At 41.6% G+C, this 23,599-nt stretch overlaps 1 protein-coding gene across 1 annotated transcript in view; it reads right to left on the bottom strand.

The window, feature by feature from the left end:
• Positions 1-249: 249 nt before the first annotated feature.
• Positions 250-23,599, bottom strand: part of LOC119440426 (probable ubiquitin carboxyl-terminal hydrolase MINDY-4) — a 28,567-nt gene continuing 5,217 nt past the window's right edge. Inside the window, exons 5-13 of the mRNA XM_049662919.1 lie at positions 22,149-22,250; positions 22,024-22,087; positions 21,888-21,953; positions 21,224-21,294; positions 21,052-21,115; positions 13,989-14,144; positions 10,748-10,922; positions 7,414-7,483; positions 250-5,395 (exon numbers count right to left, since the gene is read on the bottom strand). Of these exons, the coding sequence (XP_049518876.1) occupies positions 5,347-5,395; positions 7,414-7,483; positions 10,748-10,922; positions 13,989-14,144; positions 21,052-21,115; positions 21,224-21,294; positions 21,888-21,953; positions 22,024-22,087; positions 22,149-22,250 (817 nt within the window). The 3' untranslated portion in view covers positions 250-5,346. The remainder of the gene's footprint in view (positions 5,396-7,413; positions 7,484-10,747; positions 10,923-13,988; positions 14,145-21,051; positions 21,116-21,223; positions 21,295-21,887; positions 21,954-22,023; positions 22,088-22,148; positions 22,251-23,599) is intronic.

The following is a 23,599-nucleotide window of genomic DNA, read 5'->3' as shown; positions in this document are numbered from 1 at the left end:
GCCATCAAAACCTGGTGCTAAAGTGGGCAGAAAGCTTACTACATGCACAAGCTCCAAAACTGTGACCTCTTCAAAGTCATCACCATGAGCGAATGCTGGCGCTGAAAAAATGTAATGGCCGCCATATTTTGAGCACAGCTTGGTGGTTTCTAGCCTACTCGAGGGCATGAAAACTGCATTTTCCATGCTCCCAAATTGTGCAAAGGGCAGGACAAGAACTGCCCTCACTCAAGTCAACTGCAAAAACAGATGATATCACAGCATCTTTAATTGCAGCAAAATGCACACAAGTTGAGGCTTGAAATTCTGACAGACAGACCAACAGATAACACACAGGAAAAACTTGTACAGGATTCAGTACAAAATGGAGCCCGTGCAAAATTCTACAAATGGGCTCATCAACACAAGCAAATTGCTACAGTTGAGACAGCCAAGGTTTGCACACAAAGCACTGCTAAAGCTAAAATTTTGCACATGCCAGAGATCAAGCAATCTAGGCTGGCACCAATATATGCTGTCAAACCTTGTTTTGTAATATGAGATGGAGAAGACCCACTTAAACAGATTAAAAATTAAATTTTCATGTTTTACGTGCCAATACCAGGACCTGATTATGAGGCACACCATAGTGGGGGACTCCGGATTAGTTTTGACCACCTGGGGTTCTTTAACACGCACCCAATGCACGGTACACAGGCATGTCTGCATTTCGCCCCATAGAAATGTGGCTGCTGTGGCCACCGTTTGATCCCACAGCCTTGTGCATAGCAGCACAATGCCAAAGCCACTAAGCAACCATGGTGGGTCAAGCCCTATTTAGGCGATTTTGCAGTAATCTCTTGGAATGCACCTGACTAGCATCCTTTGGTAAAGGACATGCATGCATGTCCTGCTTTGGAAATACTTAAAGGGACACTAAAGACGAATATGAACATGGCCGCATGATTAGTCTGCCACTTAAATTGCCCCTCATAAAGGATCATAAAGGAGATCTCTCTTGTAGCTGATACAGCAATCTCGTAGGTCATCAGCTGAGCTAGGTAGTAAATCAAAATGAAATCAACGGGGTATAACACTTCAAACACATGAGCTATGAGGGATGCCGTAGTGGAGTGCTTCAACTATTTGGGGTTCCTTAACAAGCAATTTTGTATTCCACCGCGATCAGTATGGGTCGACATAGGCCTGGAATCAACCCTTGACCCCAGGCTTGGGACGTACTTCTCTCTGCCTCGAGTGAAAAGTTTGCACAGGGAGGGTTCTGCATTCTATTAAAAAAGTATGAGAGTAATGTAATATATGACAAACTGCATTTTCCTTTAAATCAAATGTAACTTTTTTTTTCATCACCAGTGGCTAAGTTTCATCAATGCTATGGACGCTGGTACTTAATGTTTGCACTGGTAGTGCCAATCCCATCCTACATTTACAATTACTTTTTACTACAAAAACTTTGTTCTCAGTGAAAGAGACATTTCAGACACATTTATCAGCACTGGTTAACTTAATGTTTGCCCTTAGTATTCATTTAATATGCACGCACATTACGCAATGAAAGGTACCGAGAATGAAATGGCTTTAGCATGTTGATCAGGTCACAAGCACTTGCAACAAGTACTTAAATATTGGATGAAAGCTTTCATGTTTCGCTAATGCACATGGCACTGTATGTAGCCATGGATGCTAATACTGTTAAGCCAGACTGTGACAGAACAAAGGGATGCTATTACAGTTGAAAGCACACTGACATTCATGAAATATTTTAACAATGGCAAAACGTTGCTCAAATGTTCCACAATTATATTGTTTCCGAGTTCACATGTACAGTGCTCAGCGACTGAAAGGTGATAGTACTTGGACTGCATGGCCACCAGTGTTTCTTGTGCCACTTGTCCTCGCTGGGCAATTGATGGTGGAGTCAAATGCAGTCACAATGCATTTGCTTTCCTCCCTCCAGGTTCCTAACATGCTTGGCATCCGTTTTCAGCAATAATCAGACGTGTGTAGTCACATTACAAAAATGCATTAGTCTATAGAGCAGAATTCACTAGGCGGAATTTTCAGGAAAGGAATGGTTGTGATTTTGCTGCCAGTGAACATTCTCGCCCTCATCTGCAAACAGTGAATCACCACAAAGGCTTCAGCAGCAGGCACAAGTTGGTCCCTGCTCAGTCACAAGAATTGCTTTTACCTCTTGAACAAAACGCCCTACTCTTTGGTTAGGACATCAGCATGATGCCTGTCCATAGTGTAGTAACATTACTTGAACAGATGGTGGCCAAATTCGCTCCCTAGTGACGGTTGCCTCTGAGTAACAAAAACGGATCACAAAGGCTACGCTTTTACGAACCATGTGCAACAAAAGTGATTGCAGAGCCTAAAACGCATCATGGCCGCCATGTTTTAAACACCATCTATTGCTCTCCTTAGCGTGGGGAGATATATTTCTCCTATTTAGACCGTTGTGGATCAGTAAATAAGTACACAAGTGATTTTGCATTCTGCCCCTGTCAAAATGTGGCCACCATGAATGGGAATCAGAGACATGACCTTGTTATCAGCAGTAGAGAGAAATGAAGAATCAGCAGAATGCCAGTCATTGAGCTGCTGCCACTGTGCGTGGGGCAGCAATGAAGCAGTGTTGGCAACTTAGCAAGGTCTCTAAATGCAGTGAGTTTTTAGTCACCTTAATGACAAATTTGTCTTTTTAGAGCCTTAGCAACTTTTTTAATGAGATAAATAGCCAGTAAATTGCCCTGGTAAAATTCATCAGGGCACTTTGGCTAAGTTCAATGCCTTGCCCCCACTTTATCCCGAAGAGGATATACTATGTGATTACATTAGTCGCTACTTCTAAAGAAATATGAAACAGATTATTAATGAGCCATCTGGGTGCATAAAAGCTACTTTTCTAAGCAAACCATAATCTTGAGATCTAATACTGTTTAAGAAAATCGAGGGTTGTTCTCCCTTTCACATTTGAACCATTGACTTGCCACTGGAGGAGGTAATTTAAAGCTATTCGCAAAATAATAAGGAAGACACTTCGGAACAATTGAATCATAAAAAGGACACTTTCAGCAAGTCATCATCATTTCTTAATGAATTTTCGCTAAAAATTCCCAGTGACCTGGTGTTTGTCCATAAATAAGGATACTAGCAATGCAACAAAGTCTTCCAATGTTCCTTGCAGTGCGGTAATGCTGAAGATTACCACCATGCAGCCTGTTAACAAAGTGAGTAGCCATCTGTTGAAAGTTCAGAGCCCATATGGCTTGTAACCAAAACTCTCCTTAGGCCATTTAGCGGGTTTAGTGGCAAGTGAAGACAAAATTTTGAACAACTAAACCTTTGACAAAATGGGTTGTGTGCTACTATATGCAAAAGCATGCCCTCAAAGTTCAAGTTTCATTGCAAAAAGATATGTCCTGGTATGGGCCATAGCAGTGGGCCCTACATCAGGCTAATCTCTAGATTCATAGGTCTCGAGAGCTCTTGCGGCTTGTACTAATAGCATGTAACAATAATCGCACTCCCTACTAAAACTCGTCAAAGGATGTGACATCACATGTGAAGTCAAGGACTTGCTTATCAGCATCTCAATCTAGCCTAACCCTAAAAATCAGTCCTGTCATCTTCAAAGATGCAAAAGCTACTTACTTTACTATTTACAATGTGATAGCAACTTTCACAAAAAAAAAAAAAAAATTCTGGTCACAGATCTGAATTCTCAGCCAGCCACAAAAGTATTATGAGATCCAAAAACAATACAACAAAGGACATTAAAATTTCTTGTCTGCTAATGAGAAAAATATTACTACTCGAAAGTTCAAGCCTTGTAATCAATATCAAAGCAGCAGACAAAAGAACAGCATAAAAAGACAAAAAATTTAAATCCTTAAACAGCACACACATGAACACATACAAATTAAAACAAAAATAAAAATTGTAAAAAGTGACCAGCTTTACCACAGGCAAATGATGAAGGCCAGCTAATAACAATTGAAGCGTTAGCTGTAATATTTCACTCGGTTACATTGTCACTTTCTTGGTACACACACATCATCTTTGATGACACTGGCACTTGTCTACCTGTGCTAATGGTGCCATTACAAGTCAACACCTTGAAGAAGTTGCAACATACCAGCACAGTACATCAGAATGTGAGATACTAAATAGGAATAAATTGAGAAAGTTCAGATGTTCACAATTCTGTCTAGGGCACTCGGGCAATGCGCTGCAGAGAAAAGAGAGCCTAATGCCACAGTAGTAGTGGGGGTTCAAGTATATTGCTTTGACTACTCTGCTGCTCCCATGACTATGGTTGTCATTGCTCAAAAGCATTGTCTCTGAAACCGAGCGGCAATGCAAAAATACATATAGTAGAATATTGGCAAATGAAAGTCTCTTAAATTGAATCGCTATTTAGAGGGAACAATTAGTACCTCTAAATCAATTGGTCTTGTACTTTGATGGAGGGAAAAAAAAAAGGAATGTGTGTTATTTGGAACCAAAATCTTCGCACCTTTGCTTAAATTGAGCTACAGAAGATGTTGCAACACTTCATGAAGCAGACCTGGCAATGCAGGTATGAAACAAATTTTTTTTCAGAAAGAACCAAGCTGCAAAATTTTGCTTAAATAGCGATAGAAAGGACTTTGGCAAGAAAGTGTTGTTAACATTTTTAATGCATAGCAAGTATAGTATAGCAGTTGAAAAATAAATTTTTTGCAAGTTGCCATAGAACCTTGTCATTTTATTTTTGTAATTAAAGTAGTACTAGCGGCTAGATTCACTTCTCTATATTTAACATTCGTGACAACAGTGTTACGAAGGTGTACAACGTATAGTGCTGCATCCCAACGTATCTTTCTCATAAAGGAAAGTCCTGTTCAATGAAACATACTTTCAGTCTCTTGAGGTTCTATTTAAAATAATGCAGCTTCTTTTTCTTTTTTTCAAAGAGCAATGCTCGTGAGCTCTAGCCAACTGAAGATGTGCCTGTACAGTTTTAATGCGTACAATATAAAAAGAAAAGGAATCACAATAATACAGCCAGGTAAATCATATGCAGCAAAGCCTGAACATCAAGTTCGCCTCATCTAATAAACGCATACAAATCTTGAGCACGTGCAATGGGAAGCATTAAACATGCTACACGCTGACTAGACTGACTACTATCTTCAACCCATGTCATATCCTTATAGCGAGCTAACCATATATGACAAGCATATTTATTATTAAAGCTCAAAATTTTGCTTTACTGCTTCAATATAATAAAAAAAAGATAAAAGGAACACACGCAGCTACTGCACACAGTGGAATGAATTTGCTGACAAGTGGACATTACAGCAAAGGCTCAGCGTTGTTCCATGACACTGATGCACCTTGCCACCTGCAAGCAGTAAAAGACCAGTCTGTCGTTTCACTCTTACTTCAAGGTGCAGATAAGTACTGCAGAGCTTATGTGTTATCAGATGCACAGCCATTACAACTGCTGGTAACCTGGTCGGTATACTGAGCTGACAGTGCCCCTAGCGGGCACCCATGGGTTATCAATATGCGAGGAGGCCAGGCGAGGAGGCCAGGCAAGCAGAGAGATTGTGCGGGCACAAAAAGTTTATAGGAGGCTATGGCTTTACATATGCTGATGGCAGTCGGTTGGATTTCATGCAGTCACGCACCAGTTCATGAAGCGCACTTCGGGAACTGTCAGAAATTAATCCTGTTTATACTGACATTGTTTGATCTCTAAAATTTTTCACTGCATTATTATTATTATTATTATTATTATTATTATTATTATTATTATTATTATTACTTGTCTTGCTTTCCTTGGGAGAACAGCTTTTCCTTAGCTCAAATTTCGCCACTGCATCTGGTATGTGAGGATGATCTTATCATTATGCATTATTTAGTTTGGCACATTGCACATATTCCCACGAAGCCCAAACAATAGCCTAAATTAAAAAAATTATAACCAATTTTTTCACCTTTATTATGGCTATGGAGAGCACACTTGTAAAAAAAATATTTGAATAAAATTTCATATATGATTTATTTATTAAAAACTGCTTTGCTGAGCTATTCACAACTGGGAGCTTGCTTCAGCATATTGAAAATGCCTACTATGTGAGCTTCATGCTTTTTTGCACTCCAATCGGAATTGCAAGGTATCAAATTCTGTTTAGCAAACATGATATGTTGGCCTTTGCAGGAATATTCAAAGACAGTGGCATCTACCTGGAAGTAATACAAAGCTATTTCTACTGGCTGGTTTCCCGTTGGTGTGGTTTATTGCTAAGACGACACATATACATCTCTTAAAACGAGCAAAAGTAACAAGACAGAAGACTATCTCATAATAGAAAAAAAAAAACTTGCTTGCTTGTTCCTCAAGTAAGTGCACTCATTCACCATGGGCAAATGGCCAAGAAGCCAGCAGTTATTGGTTATGGAAAAGGGGTGCAGTTGGAGAATAGTGTACGTAATTAATATATAAAAAAAGCTATATTTTAAATAATTTTAAGTAATATTTAACCGATGATTATTTAACTGATCGTTATAAATTCTGTGATACATTAAAAAACGTAAAGTGTTGTTTAGAGACCAAATAACACATAATCATAGTGGCTGTACATATGGCAAGGGTAGATGGTGTAATTGCAAAGTGCTGAAATGCATTCTTGGCCAGGACAGGAGGGTCTTCTTTTGTGATTTGCTATTTTTCTTTGTCTATGAGGTACATACGTCATCTCAGCAATAAAGTCAGCATTTATCATTTTTAAGCCAGCGCTTGTCTTCGTCTCGTTTTGTGTAGTCACACAAAACAAATGCAACTGACCTAAGCAGGAGGCTAGCAGATGGTAGGCTGAAGGCTAATGAAACGATAATATGAATTCCCGAGAAAGGGAGAAACTGTCATCCACCTGATTGCAGCCTCATGCTACCGTGGGTCGATGACAATTTTTTCCTGTCGCAGAACTTCCTCCACCTTGTCGATTTCCACAGAACTGATTTGCCATATTTAGTGCTTCCCTGTGTCTCGAGTTGTCGAATACTTTGGTCTTGCCCTGCGATCTGCTAGCCTCCTAGATGGTAGAGCTACCGCCTCAGAAAGGCATTGGTCTCGGGTTTGATCCCCGTACCAAAACAAATTTTCATCTTGCGAATTTTCGCAGAACTGATTTGTCATAGGAATTATTGTAGTAGCTCTGTGCCATATGTTTCCGTAGATGCCAATGTCCCCTGTCACGAGATTTCGCCTATGCTGCAGATTTCCACACAACTTATTTGGTTATTTGATGCTCCAGCACTTCATATTATCGACAATTTGCCATTAATAAGCCAGTGCCGCAGTCTACAGCGTGCCATGTCGCTGCTGACAGTGAACATGCATGCATGAGACGTCACCTTGTTCGGATGCAAAGCTCTAGAGGGGGCGTCATCACAACATCTTCATTACTAATGCCTGCTGTTGGATCTGCAACAAAGAAAAATAATCTCAGCCCCAGTTCACAAATAAGGTTCATAAGCAAGTTTTCAGGCCTGTTCTCAGCAAAGTTTAACAGCAATCAAGCATTCTGCTAACATAGATCAGAATTGAAATTCGAGGCTTGAATAATTAATGAAGAAATGAGTAAAATGACTGTTGCAAAGGGTATCACTGATATGTCTAAGTTAAAGGGCCCCTCACCAGGTCTGGCCATTTTGATTGCGTTTGCTAAGAATTACATTGCTACGTGCCGTGGAAAGAGCTGAAATTTCAAACTAAACGCCGTTTTCCCTTCTCTTCGCGGGCGCCGCGCTCCAAGATGGGGCGATGACGTATATCAGCAAGTGCGCCTACGTACATGTCTATGCTGTGACATCGCTCATAGGGACATGTGACAATTCGAGAATTATTCAAGGCAACATCTGTTATTTGTGTAATCTGTTGCTTCAATAGACGAATTAAAGTTTAGAGAAATAATAAAACAAACAAACCGAATGTCTGCATGTCTTTGTTTTACTTCACACTGCAGCAAGAGAGATCTAGTTCCGTTTTTTCTGCTTGTTCCCACGTCGTGCACAGAGCGCAAAATGAAACAAACGCTACAGCTCGTGCGAGAGACCGTCAGCGGAAGTGCGCTGTGCAGCAAACAAGGCGGAGCTTGTGACGTACGCGTCACGCAATCCTCCAGCTCCGGTATGGGAGAACACACGGAAGGATTTTCACTTGCGGAGGCTGCACGAGGCCAAGTGGAGAGAGCATTATGTTGGCGGCGACGCTCGCCTCCTGAAATCATGAGTTCGCGGCATAGAAATATTTCTATCTCTGCTATTAATGAACCAATTTGAAAAATTCTTGCGGTAGAATGCTCCCTAGAGGGCACGTAACAACTTCCAGCATATAAAACCAAAATTCGCTATATGGCCTGGTGAGAGGCCCTTTAATATGCTTCAAGTTAGAGTGCGTAGGCAAACCACAATGCTTATCATTTGTCACTGTGGTGCACAAACTGAGAAAGTCGCAATCTCCTAGCTATCTCAAAGGGCAGCAAAATAAATATGGATATTGCTAATCAACTAACATGTGAATCATGTGTCCCCTTTAATGCTGAATTTGTGAATAAGGATCACAAAAAAATTATTCAGATGTGTTTGTTCTTTCAGCATATTCAGTTAAATGATAGCAACAGTTGTTGTGAAAAGCAACCTTCAAAACTGTACTCTCTTCAAGGTGTAATTTAGGCACACAGCATTAATAGTCAACAATCTTGCATGCATTTCTTTTCGAAGAGAACACGTTGCTTGAGCACATGGCAAATACAAAGTGGCTTTTTAGCCTGACAGCAAGCACCCAAGCATGCTAGTGCATTGTTTCAGACAAGAATGCTATTAAAATGGAAACAGGTAGGCATGAAAACATTGCGCTGGAGCTTAAACCAAATTATTGTAGGCTATCCTTTACTTTCTTTTGTTTATGCAAGGACCAAATGTGTCAGGCTTCTGCTGTGAACCAGCCCTTTTCTTTGGAAGCCTTCCTGCAGTCTTCTTCAATGGTCATTCATTGATGGCATTACAGATTTAGCAACCGTGGAAGAGAAACTCTTTATTCTCTAACATAAAAGTCTGTGTAACTAAAGTGTCCTCCTGCACCACCAGGTGCTGAAGTTATAATGGGGGACCAAGATACTACAGGAGTTAATTGTTTATTGGGATTACTTAGCATCACTAGGGTGTTGATGTGCATCTGAAAGAAAAATCGGTCCCTGCCTACGAGATTGGTCCAGTGCACAGCAAGTGCAAGTGTCTGTTCAATAAATGCTATGGCATTGTTAAATAACTGCACCCAATGAACACTATTTTCAGCAGGATAGTAAACACTGGTCTTTAAAAAATGCACTGTCACTGAACGTTTTACTATAAGTGACACATACACACATACAGTAGTGAACTAAAAGATATGACACAGTATTTTACATTTGGGTCCTGTGAGCTAAACTGCTCACAATGTTGGTACTAGACAGCTAGCCTAGGCCAATAGTCTCTCGAACACACACTGCCATGCTGCGTTATTCACACTGCATGGACCACCCACTATTCACACATCTTGCGTATTCCAAGAATCTATCACAAGGAAACCGTACACATCACCCAGTAAGTCAATAGGCGTGTGCATTGGTGAGAGAAATTGATGAAACATCCACAGACTCCTAGTGCCATCTACACAAAAGAAGGTTAATAAAGCTGCATGAGTCTTAGTTTTTACATGACAGATGGCATGACAAAGCGTATCAATTGCCGGTGTTGCTTGGATCCCTTGTTTTTTGACATGTCAGACCAGTGCAACCAGCCTGTGTGTTTTTTGAGCAATGCAGAAATTCAAGAACTCGTGTTAACTCTGATTCAAAGGACTTTTATACTGACAACGAAGTGTCTTTACAAGTGACAGTGCAGGTGACAAAGAGGTCAGGTTGTCAGTGGAACACTAACTAGCATAAGCCTTCGTTTCTTTTGTTTTTGTTTTTTTCAGATGAAATTTTAAATCTTCAGCAATGTACGGCAAATAAAGAGCATCTAAATTTAAAGCTTGCTAATGTGTTACTTAAGACAGAAAATGAATTTGTTGCACTATAGAAAAACCTCCAGCACATAGTGGGCAGAAATGCACAAAAAATAAAGCACTCAAAAGGTTAAGCTAGGGTTAGACAAACTAGTGGAGGACTGAAAGTCTCCAGGGCTTGCAAGCACTAGCAGCTAATCAATCAATCAATCAATCAATCACACAAATTTTATTTTTGCCGTAGACAATACATTGTTATTGTGAAAATAGATGGCCAGAGAAACAAGCACAAGCTGCATATGTGCAGCTTGACTAAGCTCTAGCCACCCGTACAGCAGCAGTAACACGCTAATGAGCAATAACACCTCTACAAAAGCTAAAAGCCAAGAAGCCTGCTCCGAGGGTAATGGGCGTGCGTATCCCTCTTCACTTTCAGTTAAACACAATTTGTGCTAAGTAAAAAGCCAACTTGCAAATAATTTCTGTTTTAAGGTTAAGCAACGTACCTTATCAATTATGAATTTCTTGCCAATCTTCCTTTTCCTGCAGCTTAGTGGTCGTACACTTTCATAGTTTGTAATTTGTATGTGATTCCTGATAGTGGCAGCTACAGTAAACATCAGTACAAGCACTATGCCTCTCCTATTTTTTTAAGAAAAATAAAAAAACAGCTAAGAAAAGAGAGAAAGGTTGTTGTACCGATTGTCAGTCGTACTTCCTCTTCCTGCTTGTTCAGACCGTCATAGTAAAAAAGGTCAAACTTTTCGTCTTCAGGTGCAAGGGCCAGGAATGACTTGGCAAAGAGCACTGAAAAGTGGCTCTCACTCAGCACGATCCAGATCGGGTACTTTGGATCCTTGTAGTACGAGCCAACCTTTTGTGAAAGAGGAACGGCATCATGTCACACTCTGCGCTGATAAAATGTGTGCTTCTATCAACAAAATAAAAAGAGACTTGTAAGCATCAGCAAAAACATGTCTTCCTTATCTCCAGCCAACCAGACCAGACATGCAGGGTAAAGACAAAAAGCAGCCACAAATTATTAATTAAAAACCGTACATTTGCAAAAAGGCGGGAAAACAACCATGTCGGTAGGCAACAGCCGAAATGTGACCAGCAAGCTGTTGTCTCATGGTAAAACAGACAGGGTGAAAGAGCAATCAAACTAAAAAAACATGCTCAGGAACACGTGCACTGATTTCTTATGCACTTTCAAGGTAGCTAACCTCTTTTTCACTGCGCGTTAAGGAAGGGGCATTTACACAAGCTTCACCTCTTCAGTTAATTGCTTCGGTTCGGTTAATCGCTGTCTGTTGCCTTCCCACCCCCATATTTCTTTTATTGCTCCACCGCAATAAACCTTGAGTTGTTAGTCAGCGCCTGTGGTGTGCCTTTCTACTTCTGTGTGTCATTGTTCTTGTGCTGTTTTCACCTTTTTATAGATCATGCTTAACCAACTAGCCCAGTGTTGCGCACTTCTACAGGTAGGTAAGCTCTCCCAAAGCAACAAAGGACCAAATAAAGAAACGACAAAGCGTGAAAGTGTAACTCAAGAGATCAGATAGAATTCGCTGAACCGCCAAAGCTGCTAAACAAGAAGAAAGTAAGTGATATGTCACACTTTGTATCAACAAGGTGTGACATCAGCTATACATCAGCTATACAGGTTTCACTCAGCTGTTTTCAGAAAAAAAATTGTTATGCATGTTATGCAAACACAGGAACTGTGACCACTCAGGCTGCAGTTCTTTTATCTACAGCGGAATGTATGCGGTCTGGCCAGGTCAAATTAGATGTCCTCCATATCTGTTATCAGTGTTATTTTGAAGTGTGGTCTAAACAACATAGCAATAAAAATTTTTTTCTAGAACTGTGATAAAAGCAGAAACATTTTCTTTACAACATAATGTGACCATGCTAAGTGATTGAGTTTAGAAGTGGCCACGCGCAAGTTCTCTAAGCTGAAAATGCTTAGATGCCAATACTGACCCCAAGAATATCTTCTACCATTACACCTTCTGCATTCGCCAAAAGTAATGTTTTTCTGAAGTTCACACATTTGTCTCAAAATGACAGTGCAAAATGTGCAACAAATAAAGTCATCCCCAATGTTTCGCTTTCTTATTCTTATTCCTTTTTAAACTGCACTAGATGCTGTGAATTTGATACGTCAGAGGTGTGATACAAATGTTGCTCTGGGGAGCCGCAGCAAAGTGGCATGAAGGTTCACTCAACACTTCTAAATGCTGCAGTAGCAATAAAGAGTTCTAGTGCATGCACATTTTTTTTTAACATAGTATTGCCATTAGCACAAAGCAAGGTTCTATGTATTATATTGGAAGCAGTATCATCTTAGTCACAGTGATCCCAAACAGCAACTTTGGGGTAACAGAAGTGATTCTAATGAAAGCAAACTTAAACATCTATCCTGTAAACAATGCGACTATAGTATAGTGAACAAGGTCACGTTAACTTACTACAGATATAAATAGGTCAAAGACAGTTTTAAAAAACTTACTGTCTTTACTTGATTCTAATGTGCCCTTTATTTCCTGAAATGTTTACTAAAAAGGAACATTTGCAAAACATTGGAGTAAGAAACCAACGCAGCAACAGTGACATGCTATCATAAGTGACATCGAAAATTTTTTAATTCAACTTAGTCCGCATGTAGCTGCAGGAATGTCATGCTGGGAACTGTCAAATTCAACTATGTTATCAAATTCACCATCTTTTCATCACTGATTGGCTCAATCGAGGGCTACACTGTCTCTGATTAGCTCAAAATGCCACCATGGTGGCATTCAACAACACAGCGGAATCTGCGTGCATCTGACAGAATGGCATTCCAGCTGTAGGAGCTGCAGTAGATTTGTGCCTGCTCCACAAGCTTTAGGCTGCCAAGAACTGAAAGGTTTTTTAAATGTGGTATCCGAAATACGACAGAAGGTACCAAAGATGAGATATTCTAAGTGGTAGATAGTGTAAAGGAGGCCTCTGAAGGATGACGAGCGGCGCCCTGTTTACTGCAACTCAAATGCAGTCTTTTATTTCCTGGCCTGAACAAGTCACCGTTACCCCCTCTCTCCATGAAAAACTGGTGAGCCAAAATCAAAGGCATTGCATTTATCATTTCCTAAAGTATGAAAGTCAGGGTGTGTGCTACAACCGAGGACATGGAATTTTTCATTTCAAGCTGCGAAAATTGTGTGTGCATTACAACCAAGGGCACATTACAATGGAGTAAACACATTATAAAGGCCTAGCGAAGCACAGCCTCAATGCCACTGTTAACAGTGGAAGCCCTTTCTCCACTTGGCTTCAAGCAGAGACCTTTGATAACTTTTTCCTTATGGTCACGAAACTTCTATGGGAAAGCTTACAGAATCATTTAAAGGACACTGCCCATCAGGCAGAGGAGGCTAAATTGCAAGTATATTCCAGCAAGCTGTGTAACCTTTCCTATTGCAGCATTATAAAAGACAGCAATAGGAGCAGTGCATTCGAGTGAAGACCACTGAGGACGCAATTAGTTAAATGCGAAACCGCAAGAAACACACTAAGTGCTGATGTTGCAATTAAATTTATTAGTAACAATAATCATACGCTGGTGTTGGGTAACAGAATTTCTCACTGCTTTTGCATGGCAACTGCCTCTTGAAGAACAGGTCACAGTGTGCATATGCTTGGTCATTGTTTGTAGTAAGTGGACTGCAATCTCCACACTTAGTGTGCTTGTGGCTCTGGATTACATGCATTGTGCTGTTTGAGCCCTTAGTGGTCTTCCCTTGTATGAACCACTTCTTTTTATCGATGGAACGATGACACTGAGGGTTTACTTCTATGGCTTTTGATAAATGTTCTTTTTTTTTCAGACATTCAATACGTACAGAATGTGAGCACACATGCAGAGAAAGACTATATATATATGGTGACCTACCTTGCAGGACTTGTAGTGTTCATAGAGTGAGAGCAAACCTATGTTTGACCGCGATGTGATGCCCCTCAGCACAGTTGTTTCTTCTTTGCCAAAACACAGCTTGTTGTCGAAGACGTTCGTGACGGCCACGCCCACGAGCAAAAGATTGACAACCTCCTGCAAAAGATTTCAGCAGACAAATGGGAATTTGTAGCAAACACTTAACCAAGGCCATAATGCTGCTATAGCTTACAAAGATCAAGCTCTTTAAAGCGATTGCGAGTTAGTTCTTTATCGTAACTGTCAGCATACATTGATAGATTTTCTGCAGCTATTTTATGAACCATTCATATGAATACTTTTACGCTGCTTTAACTATGACAGACATACTCTCAGTTATCTTGATAACCTTGCAGTGCTAGCGCACCTTACTGTAATTTGTAATTATTCCTGCAACACTGGGCCTCTTCAATTATCCGTCTCTGAGAGTCCCGGACTGTCGGAGAAGCTGCACACGCAACACTCATTGGCTGAAAGCACTGGTCCGGGACTGTCACGGACGGATAATCGCAGAGGCCCATTGAGTTTAAGACACACCCGCAGTGCAATTTATGATATCGCACATGAAAGTTTACATACTGCTCATACTAATCAGCCACAATTACGTTATCAAATTTTTGCACCCATGTAGATTCAAAAATAAATCATATACATATTATAATATATAACCATATATACATTGAAATTTTTTATTTGAAAGAGCAGGATTGATACATCTAATGTAAGGTTTTGCATTGCTTTAGCTTGTTTCTAATCATCCACCATTAACAACCAGCCAATCCCACTGATAATATGGACAGAGTGCCGCTTAGACAATTCACAAAGCGTGCAAAAGGAATAGCATTAGAATAGAAACGTTACATTATCCTGACCCAAGTAAGCCAGGCATCAAATGAAGCAAAAAAGTGAAATTCCATCTAGGCAAATGATGCCTAGCATCTATGGGATGGAGTTTCTACACACAGCCCCTTACAAGGGGCCTGCAACGCTCTTGAGAAATCTCGTTGGGGGACACCACTAGCAGCGTCATGACGTGGCGATTTCGTGCACTTCGTGAGACATACATAACGTGAATGTGGGGCACTATGGTAATTAGTTAAAAATGTAATGTGCAATTTAAGTTTGCAGGATATTGTGCATACTACAAAAAAAAAATTACACTACGGCATTACATTTATTACCATTTTAAGTATATCGCCTAATTATCACACATCAATGAGTAATGTGTTGCAACTATGGCAGTGACACATCAACATGCCGAGCACATGGAGCTCTATCAATGGCCAACTCACGGAAGCAGTTGTAGCCATAAAAATGACACCATAGCCTCTGAGATTGAACCCCACGCTGTCCATGCGCGGAAGCCATGGAAACGTCATCAACAATCTGAGCAGGCTTGGCAACCATGGCGCGCCAACTTCCTTTACGTAACATTGTTGCTCTGCGGCTATCGGGCGCCACACTGGGAGAGTAAAATGCGGCATCCAGAGCTGAGAAAATTGGAGCCGAGGGTTATTCTCACTTTCCTTGTATTTTAATATTTCTGTGACCAAAAGGACTTAGGTTTGTATGCATTAATTATCATAACTCCTTTCCCTCTTAATTAAGACTTGGACATGCTAACAAAAGGTCTAGAGCAAAAATAGAGGCTTTAAAAAAGTGTTGCAGGGCCTCTTATGCAGAATTTGCAAATAGGCATATGAGATGAAGTTCAAAGTAGTGTCATTAGCATAAGTACAGCAACTAGGTGCAATTATCAGGCCCTGTATTTCCAAAAGCATATCTTAAATAGGCCAGTATTTGGGCACCCGACATTTTTTACAGAAAGTGGCACGATGACATGGATCATCGTGCTGGGGGTCTATAGAGGACAGTGCTTGTTTATTAAATGTTTTTGACGAGCTCAGCTCGTCAACACAATACTTGTCAATTTTGCTTTGGACAAGTTCAGCTCTTTAATGGCAATAATCACATTTTCAAAGCGATTTGGACGATCCCAGCATGTCCACTTAGTTTGTATTCTACTACATAGAAGGCTGCAGTGCCAGCGTTTGAATCCGTTGTTATTTAGCTCTTTTTTGTTTTACTACATAGGTGTCGGAATTTTTTCAGGTCTTCGACGGTTGCGTTGATTCGTGTTCTACAACATAGATTGGCAGTCATTTCCTCAGAGCTCGAGGGGCGAGTTTATTGTGGTCTTCGTTTTCTATTACATAGGTGGCAGCACTTTGTCAGCGGTCTATGACCGCGTTTTTGGAATTGCGTGTTTTTGGTGCCTTTTGGTAGATTTGGAACAATGGCGCCTGCACTGACAGCTCGTGCAAAAGAAAGTCGCTGCTCAACTGTGACAGTGAAAGTGAGAATGAGAACGATGCGCTATAGTTTTGTTCTTCGAGTGAAGAGGATGATGATAGCAGCTTAAGAAGGAAACTAGGATGTGATGCAAGCCCTGTGGCAAAGCTCTCTGCGCTGTTCCATGCTTCATGAAGCTCTACACAATTCATGACCTAGAAGTGCAAGAATGCACAAAGAACCTCTTTGGTGAGGAACATTTTGGTTTTGAAACAGGGTAAAATAAAGCATTTTTCCTCGTTTTTAACTACTGTTTGTGGCAATGACAAATACGCATATATTGCATAGTGAGGAGGCAAAATCAGTTGTCACGCTTAGAACATGAAGCAAATTGGTTCAAAAGGCTTTAGAAAGATTTTCAATGGCGTTAAGTTAGAAAATAAGCCATAAAAAAAAGATAAGGTTCGTCTTCGTCAAAATAATAAAACACTCCGGGGTTTAAGTTTTGTGAATATGAACCCAAATTCATAAGCTGCAACAGCACATATAATTCAGGCTGTTTCTAGGTTGCCTATCGCCTGTCACAAAACTATAGCCAGTTTCCATTTAAACATCATAATTAAATCTAGATTTTAGAGATTAATGTCTGTACAGTTGTTCACCTAACAGTGCAGTGTGCACAGGCTACCTTTACATTGTTTTCTTTTTTTTTTTGCAGAAACTAGCGTTTTCTTTTTCACCCTCATCATGTTCTACAGGAATTAGATTGTTTCTGATTTCTCCCCCTAATGCCAGCTTCAGAGTACATATAATTGGTGAATGGCAGAGTTCACCAAAATTGAAGCAAGAACCACCTCCCCAAACCAGGACCTAGATCACAAATCCAATTAAAGGGATACAGACACGAAATCTGAAAATTTTACGAAAATGCTCAATATGAATCCTCAGTGTGTGATTACACCGAAAAGAAGTAGTCACTTAGCTCATTTTTGAGCTGATGGATTTATTTTTGTCATTTTTGTGAGCGCGCGCCTCGCCGCCCGACCCATGGGAGTTGGAAGGCGTGACGTGACGACACCCTCGTCGGATAGCCAGCTGGCCGGCCGCGGTCATTTGAAGCGCACCGACGCGCCATCACGAGCATAGATTAGAGTTCTGGTGCCTCTACCAGCGATGAGTACACATCTGAAGACGAGGACAATTCCAACTTGGCAAGAAATATTACCGCTTACGGTTACGAGCCTTCCGTGTCAAGTGACGAAGAAGAGCAGGCGGCCATGGAAGTGCCGGTCAGGCTTTCGCGAACCGTAGCGTGAAGATTTCACTCTGCGCCAGACACTTGTTCAAGAATTATTTGTCATTTCCTCTGTAAACTTGCTTTTTCAAGAGCGCATGCAGGCGAGGCAGCTGCGGGGTACTTCAGCACTGCGTGGATGACTGAATCATGCCGTCTGTATGAGCAACTGCTGTGAGGTATCAGTACCTTCGAGACTCTCACGTCCACTTCGCCAGCCGACCGACAGATGGAAGCACCTGTCTGGCGTTCTGCCCAGTTTTTTCTGCTTTTAGCCTGTGGAGAAGCAGAGCTGTGTGTGTGTGTGATCTCGTGAGTCACGCTCGCAAGCCTTGTATTAATTTACTATGCTTTGCCAACATTTTTAAAGACATTACTGCCTTCGTGCCCAGCCTCGGGCATCAAGCCCCAGCCTCGCCCTCACACTGCTCAAGAAGGCTGCAAGTGAACGAAAACAGTGCCGAAACCTTTTCGCCTCCTCTTTTCCAATGCGCTGCTGATCATTTCTGCCTTGCGTTTTCGTGAGAAGACCGATGACACAGCGTCAGGCTTTAAGCATTGCCTTTTGAGCGGCATGCCGAGGTTTTTCAGCACAGCCAGGCTGGTCACATAATCATCGTCAACGAAGTGGTCCGCGCAAATGAAGTCATTTTTTAGAGGCCTCCAGGCTGTGCGTGATGGCTGACAGGCAGGTATCCAAAGTTTACGCATCTTCTCGTCTCTGGTAAACGTGTGCAACGGCGTGGTCACGACCGACGATGCTGTTATCAGCAATGTCTGGGCATTTCCTTCTCTGGAAGGAAATGAATGAACGCGTCAATACCAAGTGACGACCGCGGGAAGGCGCATGTAAGACGCACCAGCTGCGTCGAGCGCCGACGGGGATAATGTTTCGGATGGACCACGTGTGAAGATCGCCGAAAGGGGTTAAACAAACGCTGCCAGGGATCGATACCCCCGGAAACACTGCGACGGCTGTGGCCGACCTTGGCCACGCGCGTGGGTGGGTGTTATGACGTCAAATTTCAGCTTCTGCCGGCGGCCGCTTGAAGGCAAGGTGCAACAGAGAATCAAAAAAAAAAAAATATGTTTCTCGTTCTTTTTTACAAAGCAGCTTGTTGTATTCGTCATTTTCAACAGTTCAACTTTTGTCCTGACGCAAAAAACCACCCGCCAACTTTTGTGTCCGTATCCCTTTAAGCCCCTCTTAGATATATGTGAAAAACACTTAATTAGTGTGCACATTTCTGTCACAGACTGGTGAGCTAATCAGTGTTAAATGTGCAGAAAGCTAGCAACGAACTTTGAATAACAACTCAACCAGGCAATCAGGTGAGGGCCGGTTTGCCACTGCTAACCAAGAGCGATGCTGGCAAAGTTAGCACTGACAGGGCTTGATCAGATACCATATTAACTTTTCTTATGATTTCACCCCACAGTGAAATTTTGAGCACACATTTTTCCCTAATCATTGGCCATTTGTGAAAATTTAACAGCACACATTTCCAATAGGGCAGTAAAATGGTAAGGTGCGTGGTGATGGGCTGTCATGGAAGCAGTGCAGGTAGCCCTGTAGCATGCTCCATTTTAATTAATGTATGACTGACTAGAGAAGGGCGAGAAGCTTGAGCAACTTGGTAGCAGTTCATTTCTATGCTGTTCAAAAGTGCACACAGATTTGAGGATATACGAGGTGTTTTCAAAAAGAAACCGAATTTTTGAAATAGTGCGCCAACTGGCAGAGGGAGCGCGCTGCGGCTACTGAGCGCATGTAGCAGCAGGTTTAGACAACAGACTGCCATTTCCTGCATTTCGCTCTGACTGTTAGTTGGCCAGCTACAGCCACTGAAGTGAGCACATGAACAAGCTGTTCTTCGTATTGGTGCCAAAGTGACAATGAAGAAATTGGAAGAACAGCGTGTGTGTGTGAAGTTCTGCTACAAACTTGGGAAAACTTTCTCAGAGACATTTCAGTTGCTTAGCCAAGCATACGAGGACGACTGTATGAGTCGCACACAGTGCTATGATTGGTTCAAGCATTTTGAAGATGGAAGAATGTCGGTCGGTGACGATCCCAACCCTGGACGACCTTCCACATCCACAGACGATGACCACGTCGAGAGAGTTTGAACTTTGATTCATGGAAATCGTCGTTTGATTGTTCGAGAAGTTGCTGACGAAGTGGGTATCAGCGTAGGATCATGTCATGAAATTTTGAGTGACAAACTTGGGATGCGTCGTGTCAGTGCAAAATTTGTGCGTATTTGTTGAACAGAAGCAGACTCATGTTGAAATCAGCCAGGAACTGCTCGCCGCTGCCAATGACGATGAAAACTTTCTTAAGAACATCATAAAAGGCGATGAGACATGGGTTTATGGCTATGATGTTGAAATGAAAGTGCAGTCATCGCAGTGGGTGGCCAAAGGTTCTCCTCGTCCAAAAAAAGCACGCATGAGTTGCTCAAAAATGAAGGTGATGTTGGTTGTGTTTTTTGACTCCAAAGGCATTGTCCATCAGGAATTTGTGACACATGGTCAGACGGTAAACAAAGAAGTTTACCAGGGAATCCTAGCACATTTGAGAGATTCTGTGCACAGCAGGAGGCCTGAATTATGGGGAAATTAGGCTTGGATGTTGCATCATGACATTGCCCCGGCTCACACGTAGCTACTTGACTGCAGCTACTTAGCGAAACACCACACTCCTGTTGTGCCCCACCCACCATAGTCTCCGGACCTCGCCCCAGCAGACTTTTTTCTATTCCCCAAGCTGAAAACTACCTTGAAAGGATGTCGTTTCGAAACCATAGAAGAGATCCAGGACAATGCGAGAAAAGACCTGCATGCCATTCCAGCAAGTGCATTCCAGGAGGCTTTCCAGAAATGGAAGAAAAGATGGGAAGAGTGCATTGCCAGTAGAGGGGACTACTTTGAAGGGGACAGCACTTAAAATGTACCATAAGCAGTAAAGGTGTTATAGCAAAAGTTCGGTTTCTTTTTGAACACATCTCGTAAGGTAAAGGCAGAGAGTGAAAGAGCGCTACCCCTTATTTCCTTAAGCTTGCGTATGCTGTGAACACAATTGAAAGAAATACAAACATATGCATAAGCACAATAGGGGTCTGAAACTAACTCTGTAGCACTGTGAAGCCATGGTCACAGCTAGCATTCAAGGGCAGTGTCCGTTTTGTTGAGGACAGCCATTGTTAGCTGTCTGAGAGCCGTTGCAGGTGCCTAATATTATTGCAAAATTATCAGCTTTTAGCTTGTTCAAATAATGCCGAGGCCATGAAGGCAATAGCAAAAATGATAACTGGTGCATGGCCATCCCCATTTTTTGTTCCCAGCTGCTTTTTCTGTTCAGCTGCAACGACAATGTAATGACACACACATAAGACATGCAAAGCAAAGTTCTATGGTAAGTAAAAAAGAAATCACCTGGTTACAATGGCTGTGCTTTCCAATAAGTGAGCTGTTTCTTTCGTCCATTTCTTCACGTATCCTGTTAGTTAAATGAGTTAAAAACACACTTGATCATTTAAAAAGTTACTGCACACATGGTGTGAGGATATATATATATAAAAAGGAAAGTACTGCATAAAAAGCTTGCCTTTCGAAGCCATGTGTCATTAGGACAGATATCAAGAAAGCAACGCAGCTTGAACAATTTTCCTCTTGCAGCTTCAAGGACAAAAATGTCATCATCAGTACAATGACTGAAGAATGAAAATATGTGAGTGCATAAGACAACTGACAGACTATTGTGAGTACCACTACCAGTGTGCCTCTGGGCATGTAGATTACAGTAGACTCCATTTAAGACCAAGTCCATCAAGCTGAATTCTCTAAACGTTATGGTAGCTTCTGCCTTTGATTGATACTGTGCGCTTCTCTTAACTTGAATGTCTGATAAGACAAACAGGCTTCTAAGGTCCCTTCACGTTTATATGCTGTACCGTTGAATGACTTGGTCAGGTGATTTACTTTAATCTCTGCACTGCTGTGTGGGCGCTGGTTAGAGGACGATAATCTCTGAAAGTTCCATGCTATCCACGGTGGTCACACAACACAACAGATGGTGAACATAGAATGGCAAAAAAAAAAAGAAAGTAGTATCAGGTTTTAGGTTCGGTTAGGCTAGGTCCTTGCCTTTCTGCATCCATCATCTCTTTAGCTGTATGTCACTATGGGCTGGTTACAGAGCAGCAGGTCATGCTTGCAACACAATGTAAAAAAAAAGACAATGCATTGCTGTATGCAATAGGCAGACTCACTTTAAATATACAGGAACTGTAATATTCTTGCAATGCCACCTTTGATGTGAACGTTGATAGCGTCAGCTGTAAAGAGAGAGTTAGTCGAGCTTTTGCAGTCACTGCCAGCTAATCCCACATAAAACAGCCAACTCACAGTTTCTATGATGCCATCACTGGCCAAGATGCCATCAGTCTGGGCTACGTTGACTCCAGTTGGGCTGTACAGGAAAAGAATACCATAAAGTGGACGAAGTGCAAGTGACGAATGAACTTGCTTACTTTGCCACGATGGCCTTGTTTGAGTCGCCCGCCTGCCACAGGATGAAAGCAAGTGCCCTGGCCAAAGCAGCGTTCCTTCGCGGCACATCAACTTCGAAACCACTGCAACCATGATGTAAAGCCACAGCTCAAGGCAACTGCAACTGATCATTTCCCTTTGCATCCCTACACAAAACAGAATGCACTTATTTTCTTAGAAAGCAAGCTCAAAGATGGGTAAAAAAAAAAAAGAAATGTGAGCAATTTCAATAGCTAATGCAACTTTGAAGAACTGCTGCTTGTGGCTCATCATTTTTTTTTTTTCAGTATGAACTATTTGAAGCCAACGCCAGTCAACGAAGCAAGGGAGGCATACAGAAAATTTCTATATCAAATTTATTCACACATGTATACAACATGTCCACAAGATGCAGAGGCAAGCATTGCGTGTCTCCTAACAAAGATCAGCATTCCAGGTAGTACATCAGACAATCAGTGGCCAAGCAATAACGTCCACAGGAATATAAGAAACACAATGGTACACCACAACAAGCGTGAGACTATTTCAATAAAATATTAAAACTAGGTGAGATATACACAGCAAATATATACAATTGGATGGCATGCAGGAACTAATATAGGATAATCTGATTCTGGAGAATAACGATACATTGACAGTGTCTTTTAATCGAAATGTTTAATTAAACCTTTATGGGTGAGTGCTTCCTACAGACAAAATACCAGACATTTTTTTTTTTTTTTTGCAGAGTTTCAGTACTGAGTATGAAGTTTCTGGCTGTCTTCAACCAACACTGAATGACAGGCAACAAGCGTCATTCTTTAGTTTAGAGCAGGAACACAGGATAAGAGAGAATTGTGGCGATTTGGGCCTGTTGGTTGTACATCGGAAACTTGATTATGTTGATTATGCTTATTCTAGTATATGTGTTTTGCACATTTAGATGGAAAATAAATATTTCTTTCACGTATTTACATGTATCGTCCTTAAAGGGGTTAATAACAAAAAAAGTGTCACAGTTTCGCCCTAAGGGCGAAGCAATGAATGCGATAGCAACACAGCAATGTAATACGAAGTAAGGTGAGCGGCTTTGGTAGCAATATGAATTGTAGTAAACATGAGCTGATTAAGTAAGCAGGTGTGCTGCGGCGTAAGTAGACCGACATGAAGAGAGACTCGATGACCACGAGAAGGCGCGTGTGAAACGGTGGTGTTGATGAGAAGCGCTTCCCGTGGGCAGCGCGTGCGAAGGGACACACCTGTAGCGCTGCACTGCCGATCCGGGCAGCATTGCATGTGTAGCGTGCGTTGGAAAATGTGGCCCGACTATTACTAACTGAATGAACAAGCGTGGTGTGAGCGCGCACAAACAAACATGAATAGATCACACTGAATGACTGCAGACAACGACTGTCAAAACGCTGGCAGCAAGCACATACGCCGCAGCGGCGAA

Source organism: Dermacentor silvarum, chromosome 2 (genome assembly GCF_013339745.2).
Source record: "Dermacentor silvarum isolate Dsil-2018 chromosome 2, BIME_Dsil_1.4, whole genome shotgun sequence".
Lineage (NCBI taxonomy): Eukaryota > Metazoa > Arthropoda > Arachnida > Ixodida > Ixodidae > Dermacentor > Dermacentor silvarum.
Note: the sequence above shows the minus strand (reverse complement) of the source record. Positions and strands in the feature narration are given on the sequence as shown.